At 39.3% G+C, this 12,600-nt stretch overlaps 1 protein-coding gene across 1 annotated transcript; it reads right to left on the reverse strand.

The window, feature by feature from the left end:
* Nucleotides 1-8,512: 8,512 nt before the first annotated feature.
* Nucleotides 8,513-12,081, reverse strand: LOC135231218 (protein bicaudal D homolog 1-like). The gene has a single exon (XM_064284411.1). The coding sequence runs from the start codon at nucleotides 11,830-11,832 to the stop codon at nucleotides 11,542-11,544; it is 291 nt and encodes a 96-aa protein (XP_064140481.1). The 5' UTR covers nucleotides 11,833-12,081; the 3' UTR covers nucleotides 8,513-11,541.
* Nucleotides 12,082-12,600: the final 519 nt, after the last annotated feature.

Here is a 12,600-nt window from a genome sequence, read left to right on the forward strand (position 1 = left end):
AGACCTGAAAACGGCCTATAAATTGTTAAATAATTTGATCTCCATTCCCTCTCTAACCCCATCTGCTAATCACCCCCTCACTTAATCCCCTTCAGCCACATGGTCTCTTTGCTGTTCCTTCTCAGTGAGGCTCTCCGATCACACTATCAGAAGTAGTAACCTTTCCCCATTTACATACCATTGCCCTTTCCCTGCTCTATTTTTCTCCATAGCATTTAGGACCATCTAACATTCCACGTGGAGCTCTGGTGGCACAGTGCTTTTAAGAGCTCAGCTGCTAACCAAAAAAGTTGGCAGTTTGAACCCCCCAGCCGCTCCTTGGAAACCTTATGGGGCAGTTCTCAACTTGACGGCAACAGGTGTTTGGTTTTTTTTTTCTAACATTCTATCTAAGGAGCCCTGGTGGTGCAGTCATTAAGCACTCAGCTGCTAACTGACAGGTCGGCAATTGGAACCCACCAGCCACTCTACAGGAGAAAAATGGCAGTCTGCTTCTGTAAAGATTACAGCCTTGGAAACACTACGGGGCACTTTTACTGTGTCCTACAGGATCACTATGAGTTGCAATCAATCAGACGGCAACCAGTAACATTCTATGTTTTACTTATTCATTTTGTTTACTGTCTCTCTCTTCCCTCATAGAACGTAAACTCCAGGAGCATGGAGATTTCTGTTGGAGTTGTTCTCTGCTGTAACCTCAGCAAGGAGCCCTGGTGGCACACTGGTTAAGTGCTTGGCTGCTAACAGAAAGGTCAGCAGTTGGAGCCCACCAGCTGCTCTGCGGGAGAAAGATGTGACAGTCTGGTTCTGTAAAGACTATAGCCTTGGAAACCCTATAAGAGCAGTTCTACTCCGTCCCATAGGGTCGCTATGAGTTGGAATGGACTCGACGACAAGGGGTTTGGTTTGGTTTTTGGTATCCTCAGTACTCAGATCTGTCCCTAACACATTGCAGGCAGTAAATATATACTTATTGTAGGAAAAAATAAATGAACTTTATGCACTGACCTATCTGCTCACAGCATTCACTGTGATGCCCATTTTCCAAATTTCTGAATCCTAAGTCAAAATGCAACTTAACAATTTTTCTCTTGAAATTGGTCAGTGATGAATAGATCTCATTGGTCTAGAGTCCTTTTTGTTGTCTTTTTCCGAAATCTCTTACTGTGGTCATTATCGAAAAATGTAATTGTGGTTTTGAGACCTTAGTCTAAATTTTTTAGCACGTAATAGTTGTAATATCACGAACACTTCAATGTGATCTACAAAGATATATTATTTATTTTTCTAAGATGACAAACACATGTAAAAGCTGATTGGAAATAAGTAGAGTAAGTCAAGGGGAGGGCACGAGAACTCTCTTGAGAAACTACTTTAAAATACTGACAAAAAATTGTATTTACTTGTTCAGATCATTAGAACCAGAGGGTTGAATCAGTTAGTTCTCAATTACCAACATTAATTAAGAACCTGTATCAATTTTTTTTAAAGTCCAAAAAGTCAATACTTCCAAAGCTATTTACAGTTGGTTTCAGAGTACATGATTTCTTTTTTTTTTCTATTGGTTGATTTTCCTTCTTAATTATATTGCCTTCAGGTTTTAAGCTGAAAACCTAAGAGCACACACCAGCATTATCAGAAAGAAAGTCAGACTGTGTTTAAAATAAATAAAAAAGGCCATGCATGCCAAAGACATAATCTGCAAGATGACAGTATCTCCAGATCAACAAAAGAAGTCATGGACAACAATAAACTCATCCTGTCTCCATCTAGTTACCTCACACAGAGGTCAACTTTAAAAACATCTCCTAAAACCATCCAGAAAATGGCAACCAGTGAGGCTTATCAACAAGGCACATACACGCTACAATATAAACTTCTTTCAGTTTCAAAAATGGATGGCTAAGGCCTGTTCAGTAGTGACATTTGATTCTACACTAGTCTGCAGTATGCAGGAGAAAAACAAAGACTCATCGTTATGAACCTTTTCTTACAGACTCACACCAAAACATTCTCACACAAAACATTCTTTAAAAAATTGCCACTGTTATTGTGTATTTCCCATAGATGTTAAGAGGTTCCTTATTTTTTATTCTAAGTTTATAGAAATACAGCAACTAAATATTACATTTTAGAGTAGTGCTTTTTTTTTCCTTGAAATGCTGCTTGAGAACAGAAAGCATGCACAGCCAAAAGAACCATTAAAAATAATTCCAGAAGTTAAAAACAATCCATCAAAACAATTCTTTTTTTAATATTCTATTTACAAACTTGTGAAGTTGGCATAAACAACTGCAAACAGAATAAACCAAACGACACAAAGGAGACAAATAACTTTTAAAAGACACTTCAAACAACCCTCAAGAATTAAAAATTAAATGCAGTCTAATTTAATGTACATCTCTGCCTAACACAGTTAAGTTTTTTGACAATGTTTGTTGGTTTTCTGAAAGGTTTTACAGTGTCTTCATTTCCAGAAAATAGAGAAGACAAGTAAAAAGGGCTGCATTTAGGATTTATACCTACAGAAGCTCATTACTTCCCAGAGTTTATCAAACACTTCTATTCCTATGGAAGTATCTAGGCGAGAGGTTCTCAGCCCTGACTGCACCTAAGAGGAGAAACAAACAAATAACAACCAATCAAACCAGTTGACTTAAGTCGATTACAACACATGGCAACCCCATGCGTGTCAGAGTGGAACTGTGCTTCATAGAGTTATCACGGCTGTGAACTTTCAGAAGCAGATCCCAGGCCTTTCTTCCAAGACATCTTTGGGTAGATCTGAACTGCCAACCTTTCAGTTAGTACCCAAGCCCTTAATGGTTTGCACCACTCAGGGATTTTCCTTTTAAAAAAAAAAAAAAAATGAGGGGAGGGGGATTAAAATACTGAAGCCAGGGCTCCATGTCTGAAGTGTGGTCCAGGCAGCTGATTCTAACGTGTAGTCTGCATTGAAAGTCACTCGTTCTGACTCAAATCTTCTAAGAGAGGACTACAGGGAGTCAGCAAGGTTCTGCTCAAACACTTCCAATGTTGAGAACCAATATCTCATTAGACAAATCTAAAGGCAAAACGGTACTTGACAGAATAGTCATTTTTCAAATATGAATGGTTATTTTTTCAGGGCATGCAGACCCATCCTTTACCCTAATAACTACAAACAAAATTCCACTATTTTTGTACATGTCCCTCTGCCCAAAAATCACTTCCCCAATCTCTACATGACAAACTTCTTCTCATCATTCACGTCTTGGCTCAAATGTCACCTCTTTGGAGAGGCCCTTCCTGATAACCCTTTCTTCAACCAGTCTCTAACTCTTCACTCACGGCCCTTCTCTCATCTAAAGTAGTCTTTTTTGCAAGTCTGTATATTTGTTGACTATCTCGCCCAGCGGAAACACAGTCTCCATTCAGGAGTTCCATCATGTCTGCCTTGCTCAACACTATATCCTGAACAGGTGGCAATGTCCAACATAGTTAACCCATTGCCACTGAGTCGATTCCAACTCATAGTGACCTATAGGACAGAGTAGAACTGCCCCATAGGGTTTCTAAGGCTGTAAATCTTTAAAAAAGCAGATTGCCACATCTTTCTCCCAAGAACTGCTGGTGGGTTTGAATTGCCAACCTTTTGGTTACCAGCCGAGCACTTAACCTCTGTGCCACCAGAAGTCATTCTCCAACATAGTAGGCAGTAAGTATTTGAGTAAATGAAACAGAACAAGAGGTAATAAGCAATCTAAAACAAAAACAATAACTTAGCAAATAATGTACATAGTTGATAAGATTATAAAATATTGGACTGTTAATAACAAAATATATAATTGTGATATGTATCTATATATGTGTGTGTCTGTGTGCATGAACGGTAAAGATTCTGAAGTTGTAAACCTCCTCAATGTAACCATATAGCTCCAAAATGAATAAAGTTTCACTGAAACTTCCCAAAATTTACAAATATATTCATCTTAAGCTTTTTTTATTGCCTATCAGTTTTCTTCTGAAAATCAAGCAAAACATAAATGAGGCAAAAACACAAAGTTTTATACACTTTGAAAACATTCCAAAATGTTCAAAGGTCATCAAATACTGTGAAATGCCAAACAGAAAAATTAAACCATGTTGAAAACATTGTAATCCTGTGGTGGGTAAAGGGATATAAAAAATGTAAACATGAAATTACTTGGAACATCCGGAATGATAATATCAAAGGAGCTCAGAACGGGAAGGGGACCTTGGAGATCCTATATAAACTCCTTTTCAAAGATGAACTGTATGTATTTCCATCAAGTGTTCGCTAGCCACTCCTTAAACTTTTTTGGTGACAAGGAACTCACTACTTCCTAAGGAAGGATACCTTATTTCACACACTTGCCAGAAAGTTCTTTATTTTGACCCAAAATCTGGCTCCTAGTGACCCACTAAGCCTTGTTCTGCTCCTGAAGCCAAGAACAAATATGTCAGTGAACAAAGTCAGTGATTCAGTTCTACAACAGTATAAGCGTGATTAGAAAAGTAAATTTAGAACGGAAATAAGTTTGGGCCAGGTGTTCAAAGGAGGGGAGAACTATAAACTGTTTTTAAAAAAAAAAAAAATTGTGGAGGAAGAGAGTACAAGTGTTAAAAACAGGTACATTATCCCAGCTGGTGCTGAGTAACCACGGTGAAAATGGATAGAAAAAATACGAAAAACAGCTGGTACAGATTCCTGAAAAAAAAAAAAATTGAAGGCTCGGTGAAAATTACTGCAGTTAAGCAAGATTATTCTGTCTTTTCTAAAAAAAAATAGAATGAATTTTAAAAATAAAGACAGGCAGATAAATAAGAAGAATAGGTAGCTCTAAAATAGATTCACAGAAATTTAGAACTGGTAAAAATCATAGAGATTATCTATTTCAACCCCCTAATTTTATAGACAAGGTAATGAAACCCTAGGAGGAGAGAGTATCAGCTGCCACTCTTACGTTTCCTTCCATCATTATAAGTAAAAACACTTCTGCCAATCATTTTCCACTCTTGTCCCCTCTTCTACCCACCTCCTGCACAATATACTGAACCTGGGATTCTGTATAATATCTTAATCAACTATCTCAAAACTCAACTATCAGAGGGCAAAACAGAACAATGGAGTAAGGCCCAATTGCCTGAATCATGGTGGCTGCTAACCAAAACCCAGTATGGACAGCATGTGGTCACCCTGCAGGACCTGCTCTGGCCAGCCATGGAAACCAGCCACATTTTATGCTGATACACGTACTCCCATCATCAGCCAACGAGACAAGGAATCAAAATTCCTGTTACTTCACCCACAAAACTTTCCACCTTATCATTACACAGCCCTTCTCTGACAACCAAACAAATTCCATCAGCTTCTTTTACACACACCTACACTTTTTTCCATTCTTACCACCCAAGCTATCGTCAGGGCAGAACCTGAGCCAAGTTGCTAGACACAGCTCCCTCCTGTCCCCCTCTCCTGCAGTGACACTCACACTCCCTGAATCTCTCTGGTTCTCTTCCCTAATCAGTCCCATTTTCTTCACACCTGAAGCATCAGTGCCTTAAAAATTGCAACCCTGTCCTAGAAATAGCGGCATCTTAAAAGGATTTACTACTATTAAATGAAAAAAAAAGTCAGGCTACAGAGTAATATGTATGGCATGATCCTATTTTTATAAAAATAAACAAGAACAAAAAAGCCTGCATATGTTTAAAGGTACTTAAAACAAGTATTAAAGAATACTCACCCAACTGTTACTAGGGATAGGCCTAGGAGGAGAGGAAGGGCAAACCATTAATTTGCATACGCTTTTGTCTACCTCGGATTGTTACAACAAACTGTAGTAATTACAGAATTATAATTTTTAAAGGGCATACAAGGTCTTACAACAACAACAAAAAAAAACCCACTAAAATTAAGAACTTAATGGAATTTTCATCTCAGGAATCAGCGCTGTTCCTCTCAGGTCCCATAACCTCAAGTCAGCGAAGGCTAGTTTTTTCCACTGAGGCTGCCCTCTCCTCTCCACTGTGGCCTGCCCAGCTTCCTTGCCTGTTGTTTTATTCATTTGCAACTCTCCTCATTCAGAAAGCAATCTAAATGGTGAAAATACTGTTAAATTTTCACATGTTCCACTTTATGAAAATTAGGTTTTTATAAAATGACAACCAATTGTACAAATGTTTTATCAAGTTCAGTTGAGTATTTGAATTTATCATGCAATATATGCCCCACCCCCCCAAAAAAAACATGAATTAAAAGGACTTACATAAGGTTGGGCATCAACTTTACCCTCTAAGACTGCTCTTTCCCCATTGTACTTTCTTATATGAATCAAACCATCTTCCATCCTCCCCGAGAAAGATTCTCCACTGGACTCTCTCTTCCTCTCCAGTCACATTCAACATTGTGTCCTACTCTACCTCCTAAATAGCTCTTAGATTTGTCCCTTCCTCTCCATCCCTGCCCCCTCCACCCTCCCATTCATCCTCTATGACCATCACAGTGACTTTCTAAACTGTACTTGCAGTCTTGGCTGAGATGAGGTAACACAGTGCAGTGCAAAGAATGTGGCTTCTTCCTAAACCAGGTTTCATCACTTATTAGCTTCATGGCCTTGAAAAGGGCCCTTAACCTATCTTCTGTATAACATGAGCAATGTCTACCTCATATAAACAGTGTTATAAGAATTAGAAAGAAAGCATGCAAAGCACTTAGTCCTAAATGGAGCGTTTACATAATTTAATGCTTTATTATGTTTATTATTTTCTTATCCATAAAAATGAACAATATTTCACTGAGCTATTTTGAAGATTAAATGAGATGATATGTGAGGCATTGAACACTTATTTCCTTTCAATGGCTCTTCATCCCCAATAGAAAATGTGGCCACTGCCACTTTTACAATTTCATCTCCTGCCACTTGGCTTCATATACCTTTGCCACTAGCATAACGGAATTATTTAATAGTAAAATCACGCATCTCTTTACGCCTTCTTTGTCTTCAAAGCCATAAGTACAGGTATAATCTCATGAGTGAGAAAGACCTTTACTGTATATTTCAAGAAGTAAATGATCATATTTTCAAATTTTGGAACACGGTGTCAATAAAATACGAGTGTATTTAGGGAGACAACAGTACAGAGTATCTGTAAATATCTGAAATTCTGAAAAATTCTCAAATCATGGCCGCTCTACATGTACATGAAAGCACAGTGAATGTGATGAAAGATTATGAGATTCTGCTACATCATATTTGAGAAATGACGTAGCCAGAAACCAAATCTTAACTTGAGATAAAAAGAAGGAATGGTGCAAGTCATAGCAATTTGGGTCAAAAAAAGGGATATGATTGAAAGTAATTATGTTTATTTGTTGAAGTTGCTGGTCAACAGTTTCTGAAAGCATATACTGATACATTTTAAATTTTTAAAATAATTTAGTAATTAATTTGAATTTGTTTCTTCTGTAAAAACAAGAAAGGTAATGTTAAATACTAGTTCAGATACATGATAAATTATTAACTGTCTCTTCATGTTTATTCATAAATTGGAAAACAACCTGGCATTTTTCTTTTCCCCATACGATTTCATCACTTAGAATTTACAGATATAAAAGAAGATAACAACCTTTCTAAACACATGAAGAAAATAAATAGTTCTGTTTAAAGATGAATGCAGGTAACTAAATGGCTTTCATTGAGTCCCTAATGTGACAGTCTTTAAAACTGTATTAGTAAGTATTTATTTCTTGAATGATGTAACAGTAGCCTTAAAAAAGCTTAAAGCTGGCTCTAGAAGCTGCTGAATGTCCATCAAGTGCTTCTCCAGCAGCTGATGACTGTCCTGAAGTCAGGGTTGATAAAATGAGCAGGAAAATGAGTTCAAGATTCTTAGTCCAGAGTCCACTGTAACCTAGCTGCAAACCATTTCTAAATCTGTTACATGGCTGTTTTCTAAAACGCTACCAGTAATGCTGAATCACTCCACTCTAGGGGGGGACTTTTAAAACCTTACTGCATTTTTAGCTTAACTTAAAGTAAAAATGTCTGCCTTGAACATTATGCTCTTTTAAGATCTATATAGGATCAAACTGACAATAGCAACATGGAAGGTTAAATAGGAACCTTAGGGGGCAGTGAGTCTATGTTAATATGGCAGGAACAACTCAGAAAAGGAAGGGAGAAGAGTTGCACAACTAGAAGAATAATCAATGTCACTGAATTATACATGGGGAAACTGCTGAATTGGTGTATGTTTTGCTGTGTATATTCTCAACAACAACAAAATAAATACAATTTTTAAAAAACTTATGGCATTTTAAATTTCAATCTTTTTTTTTTTTTAACTAAAAAAGAAACAAATTTAATACCTAGGGGCTTTTATGTATGAATATATTTAGTTTTCAAATTATTTTAAAACTATGACTCTTCTTCAAATGCTATTTTGGTCTGAATGACAGACCTGTAGCGCTAGTTTACGCATATCCCGAATGTACAAAGAGCCAGTCCCTGGACACGGCAGGCCTGAGTGCCACTTAGGTCACTGAAGAGCATTATTTGTGAAATCCCAAAACCATGGCCAAGTATTCTAGTGGGCATGTTGCTTTGTCCAGCTGTGAAAGGTATTATGAAAAGGGGAATATTGTCATGCTGTCAGAGGTTAGTCATCCTTTTTCAGACCTTTAGGTCTTTTCTTTTAAGCGTCCTTTTGTGAACAGAATTACAGCAGTGGTACACCTAGGTACAGGGCAGAGCCTTAAATGGTATCAGGCCAGGCCAAAAAGCAACTGGTGGAGGGAAGAAATAACTAGCAAAGAAAATTAATGAATTCATCCCATTGATTCCACACATCTCCAGGCAATGCTGTTTGCTTCCATGATTGTCACAGCCTGGAGAGGCAGGTGCTGGCACTGAAAACAAACCTGTAAAGACTGAGCCCTGCTGCTGCACTGCAAAGTACCAATACCCAACTTGGACTTAGTACACTCTTTTTTCTGTTGACACTCCCACAAATTGGTCCAGTTATTTAAAAATTAAACATATTTGTTGAGAAAGACTAAAAATAAGCCAAAGGTCTATTTCATACCTGGCTTACAGATATAAAGCAACAGTATTGTTTACTAGCTATACATGAAAATGAGCAAAACTTCCTTCTGAAAAACCAGAGCCCTCACAAACAAGTTTTTCAAAAGTGGCTCCTGTACGACATTAACACTGGCATACCTCGGTTTGCACAATTATTTTGGATTTATTTTTCAAACAGGAAATATTACTTGAGACCGATTTAGCTTATTTAAATAATATGCCAACTAAAAAGTCTACAGCATGTTTAAAGGATAAAAATAACAGGTCTCACCGTTAAATAAACAAGTATCCATTTTATTATCCTAAAAATACATCTTTATATAATTGTTTGAACTTGTTCATCAGAAATTTTAAATTGAATTATATTGACTCTAAATGTAACTCCAAACACATATGTGAGCATGAACCATTTGGTAAAAATAATCCTGATATATTTATTAACCTCCCTCTATATAAAATAAAATATGATTTAAATTTCAATAGAAAAACAAATTGTAATTGATATTTGCATTATTCTGTATTAAGAAACCACTGTTATTCCTACAAAACATTTTTCTCACAGGTAGTTTTTTAAAACTGGTCACTTGCTAATTTTCCTACTCTTTCTGTAACACTAACCAATATTGACTACTGAATGCCTGATAAAGGTGTGTCTTCCTCTAGTACATATGTATTGGTTCATGAAATATTTATTGCATACATACTATGTGCTAGGTTTTATGTTAAGGACTTAAGGTACAATATAAATTGATATATTTCTTTTCTTAAGAGCTCAGTCTAACAGGAGAAAGACAAATGCATTCACGCAGGGTAAGTACAATGACACATGAATATCCCTAGACGGGTTGTTTAAATCAAGCGGGAAGGTCAATTAACAGTTATACTCCATTGCATTAAATTAAGTCTACCTCCTTTATCAAGGTGGCGATGCCTTAACACTGTGTGGTTTGCACTTCCCTGTCTCAGCAAAGCAGTGTTGATAGGTGTAGACAAAATCACGACATTCTCTGAGAATTACACTCATTATCCTGTTTCCTACTTCACAAGTTTTAGATTGAAATATACTAGCCTAAAACCTAATCTATTTTGGAAAATAGAAACTAGTCCAGCTTTTGTTAAGAACAGACATGTAAGTGGTAAACTAAAAAAAAACAAAACCTTTGAACCAGAAATTTACAGCCTGATACACAAAAATGAGATTTCTAGTTGGGGGTTTTTTACTATATGCACTACATTTATTTTTTGGCATTTAGGCATCACAATAAAAATAAGAAATATCTGAAAGTATGAATGCCTACCATATGATGTACTAAATAAAAAGGCAAGCTGATTAGATATCATGTCTTTTAACTGTAACAACACAAAACAAGACTCACTTTCTTTGCTAAGGGAAAAAAATACTGCTTGAGTAATTAAAGAAATATTTTTGAGAATATTTTACATCAACTGAGAATTAACATTTAAAATGTCAATATATACCTTAAAGTAAAAAAAAGGTTTGCCACATGGAAAAGCAGTGTGTATATTTAAATTTATAACTGGTTACTTGCTACCCATAGTGCCTCAGGAATCAGGTAAAACAGAGTTCCTTGAGCAATACATATATTCCCTAAGAGTGTCTGCTAGGAAACCAAAACACTTTCATTATTTTCTTTCAGAATATTAGACAGCCTTTAAAAGAAGCCAAAACATCCAAAGACAAAAGAGAACAAGTGTTTTACATGGCCCATTTGTGAGATTCTGGGTTTTAATATTTCGACCAGGACGGCCTCATTTGAAATGCAAGGCTACCCAGGTAGGCAGGTGTTCCATATATATTACCCTTTCAGATCATTTGTAGGTGAGTTTAATTTTCCCTGATCAGGGTGACCTCATAAGGTTGGGCAGGGCCCAGCCTCGCTCTGAGGTGAGATCAAGGCAGCAGGCATCACCCTACCAGAGTTGTTTTTCTCCTGCAGCCTGATGACAAGAATGACCACAGCCAAGGCGAAAGAAGATTGCCCACCTTTGTCGAATGGGATTGCCAAGGAGTTCTCCTAATACCAGCTCCCTCGCTCATCAAAGAGTGATTACATTCAGCTGGAAGCTGAGGTAGCATAAATTCTACAGCCTCAGATTGTGGGTCCTCAAGCACAAACCTACCAATTGCCTTTGTGGATTATGGGATTGTCCCTGAAACCTGGGCTTGAAATAACAACAGTTTTGGTAAGTTTGATTTATACATTTCAACCCAGCTGACTGTCGTTTTAGAGTGCTGATACTTGAAGACTCTTATGACTCTCCCTCCCCCACAGCCTAAACAACCATTGCCTCCCAAATTCCAGCTTATACATTCATTTCCTGAGCAATTTTTCTCTTGGGGGAAAACAATGAGCTCTTTCAGTCTTCTCTTATCAACAAAGAACCCTAAAACGAAGAAACAGTCCTTTTAATCACATCCTTTCCGACTTCTTTATAAACGAAGAGTGGGGGCTGGAAGTGGAGGCGGGCCCGCGGGGGCCCAGGAGGGAAGAGGTGACAGGCAACTCACCTCTTTCAGCTGCTCTAGCTCCTGTTTGAGGCTGTCGTACTCAGCCTCCAGCTCGTCATACTGCTGTTTGAGGGTCAGCTTCTCTTCCAGCACCACCAACCCGTACTCAGCAGCCTGGATCTTCTCATGGGTTGTCTCTGTGAGCTCCTTGGTCAGCCTCTCTATCTCAGTCTTATAATGGTCCACAGTCTGCAATACCTCTTCTGCGGCCATAGCCCCAGTGAATGAGGCAGGGGAGAGGTGACAAGGTAGGCGGTGGGGGGAAGTAAAGCAGGCGGGGAAAGGGTAAAGGAAATAGGGGAGGGGGTAAAAATGGAAAAGAAAAAGTGTGGTAGATGAATGAGCAGAGCAATGCCCTGCCTGCTCCTCTGCCAGCAGCAGCTACTCTGCCCGAGAAACGGACAAGAAATGCAACATGGAGAATGCAGAGGAGAGAATCAGGGAGGAGGCGGCAGCTGCAGCCGCATGTGTTCTTCGGGCCGGCCCCTGCGTGCGGTCAGCAGCCGTGCGGCATGGCCTGGCTGCGGCGGCCGGGGCGGCGAGGGGGCTCCGGATTCTGCTTATTCAGAGGCGCCCGGCCGCCATGTCTCCCGGGCAGCGTCACTGCAGTCTCACCAGTCGGTCGGGCTGGTGCGCTCCAGCTCGCGTCTCGCTGGCTCTCTCCACCTGCTCCCTCTGGCCCTGCAGCAGCCTGCGCGGAATGATGCAGTCTCGCGGCCCGCTCCCTCCCTTCCAGCCTGGGCCTGGCTCCGAGCAGGGGGCGGGGAGGAGGATGGAGTCAGCGCAGGGGGGAGGAGGGAAGGACCAGACGGAACCATCCCGCGGCGCCTCCCGCCGGGCGCGCTGGGCTGCTGCGGCCAGCTGGAGCGCGAGGCTCGCAAGACGGAGGCGGTGGGAGAGTGCTGGGTAAGCGCCAGGGCGCAGGGAGGAAGCCTCTACCTTGCCCCGGTGCAGGCGTTCTCCCAGGACTTTGCCCCGGTG

This window comes from Loxodonta africana, chromosome 4 (assembly GCF_030014295.1).
Source record: "Loxodonta africana isolate mLoxAfr1 chromosome 4, mLoxAfr1.hap2, whole genome shotgun sequence".
NCBI lineage: Eukaryota > Metazoa > Chordata > Mammalia > Proboscidea > Elephantidae > Loxodonta > Loxodonta africana.

What these genes read in the sequence shown, in the direction of transcription:
- LOC135231218 (XM_064284411.1), bottom strand. Translation starts at nt 11,832, where the DNA reads ATGGCCGCAGAAGAGGTATTGCAGACTGTGGACCATTATAAGACTGAG.